At 68.6% G+C, this 1,802-nt stretch overlaps 1 protein-coding gene across 1 annotated transcript in view; it reads left to right on the forward strand.

Moving 5' to 3' along the window:
- Window positions 1-244: 244 nt before the first annotated feature.
- MNEG_13595 (Blue-light photoreceptor PHR2) overlaps window positions 245-1,802 on the forward strand; it is a gene marked incomplete at both ends in the record, with an annotated part of 3,163 nt that continues 1,605 nt past the window's right edge. Inside the window, 4 exons of the mRNA XM_014037933.1 lie at window positions 245-250; window positions 444-587; window positions 1,098-1,214; window positions 1,605-1,672. Of these exons, the coding sequence (XP_013893387.1) occupies window positions 245-250; window positions 444-587; window positions 1,098-1,214; window positions 1,605-1,672 (335 nt within the window). The remainder of the gene's footprint in view (window positions 251-443; window positions 588-1,097; window positions 1,215-1,604; window positions 1,673-1,802) is intronic.

Here is a 1,802-nt window from a genome sequence, read left to right on the forward strand (position 1 = left end):
GCGTGGGCCCGCTCTGGTGTGGTTCCGGGGCGACCTGCGGCTTAGTGACCACGAGGCGCTGGCGGCCGCCAATGGGAGCGCCACGTCGCTCGTGCCTGTGTACTGCTTCGACCCAAGGGACTATGGGCAGGTGGGGTGTGGTACTGAGGCTCGGTTTTTTTTGGGGGGGGGGGGCGGGTGGCGATACAAGTACAGAGTGTAGTAATCAGGAAGTTGAGCTGCAGCTTGAGAGTCGCGCTGCGTCATGGCTGTCGTGTTGCCAGCCGCACCACGGGGCTTTGCAGCGCTTCGGGGCGCATGTGCGCAACTCCTGCACCCGGGCAACCCCCTCTCTCAGCTGTCGCTGCATCCAAGCTCCCCACCACCTGCTAACAAGCACCACATTGCACCCACTCCCAAACACTTGTATGATACGTCATCCAATCGGTATAATGTGAGCGCAGCAGGCGCCCGGCGCCTTCTCCCGTACTGGCCCCTACCGCGCCGCGTTTGTGCTGGGCGCTGTCGCGGCCCTCAGGGCGGCCCTGAGGGACCGGGGGTCTGAGCTGGTAGTCAGGGTGGGGCGGCCCGAGGAGGTGCTTCCGCAGGTGAGGCTGAGGGTGAGGCTTGGGGGGTCGGAGGCCTGGGGAGCGCAGGGGGGCGTCATTCATGTGCATGACATCTGCTTTGCTCTGCGTGCGCTGGGGAGGGCAGGGCATGGGTTCAGGGTGTTTGTATGGGGGCGCATGGGCCCTGTGTGGGCCTGGGGCTGGGGTTCTCGGCGAGTTTCAAGGCCGGCACGCGGTCTCGACGCGGGGCTGGCGAAGCGCGGGGTGCGGCGAAAGCGATGGGGCGGGATGGGGTGCGGTTCGTCGAGGCAACTTGCGGCGCTAGCGGAGCCCTGCCGCGGCGGAGTTCGCATGATTACTGTGGTGTCTGTGATCCTTGGAGGTCCGTGTTTTGGCCAGGAGCATGCGCCACAATAGGGGCCAGCCCCCAGGCCATCCTCTGAGAAGGCCGGATTACACTCCCGCTCCGTTCTCAGCTCGCCCTTTGTTGCCCCGGTTCAAACGCGACACACCCCCTGCATCAACGTGCTGCCCTTCCCCTTCCGGCAGCTGGCGGCCAGGGTGGGGGCGGGCCGCGTGTACTGCCACGCCGAGGCGGGGCCTGAGGAGCGTGCAGTGGAGGCCGCGGTGGCGCGCGGCCTCGATGAGCAGGGGGCGGCGCTGCAGGTGGGCGCAGAAGCGGGGCGCCTAGCCGCGCCCCGGCGCTGCAGCACGGGCCGGTCCACGTTTTTTTTCATTCTGTGGGGCCATCGGCCGAGCCTCGGCGTGATGCAGCGCCGAGGCGGGCGATGTTGGGCTCCGCCGCTTTTGGCGCGAGGGCTGCACACGCTCGCGCTTGCGCTCTCGCGCCCCCTCAGCTGCCGCGTCCCGCGTCCCCTCTGCTGCTGAAGCCCGTCACGCAAACACCCAGGGAATGCTGCCCCATGCGATCCAGATGACATCTGACGGGCTCACTGCCGCCAATATTCCCCCACAATACTACAACCCCACACCCTGAACCCTGAACCCTCCTCCTGCCCATGCCCTCGGCTGCCCGCACTCGACCCTCACTGCCAGGTGCTGTGGGGCGGCACGCTCTTCCACCCGGACGACCTGCCATTCAAACCAGCCGCCGCCCCCGAGTGGTACGGAGAGTTCAGGGACCGCGTATCAGGGGCGGCCGGCGGCGGGGGCGCGCGCGGGGGCGCCGCCGGCCGGAGGGGGCGCGGCGCGCCGGTGCGGCGGCCGCTGGCGGCGCCGGAGTCGCTGAAGGGG

Source organism: Monoraphidium neglectum (genome assembly GCF_000611645.1).
Source record: "Monoraphidium neglectum strain SAG 48.87 unplaced genomic scaffold scaffold03925, whole genome shotgun sequence".
Taxonomy (NCBI): domain Eukaryota; kingdom Viridiplantae; phylum Chlorophyta; class Chlorophyceae; order Sphaeropleales; family Selenastraceae; genus Monoraphidium; species Monoraphidium neglectum.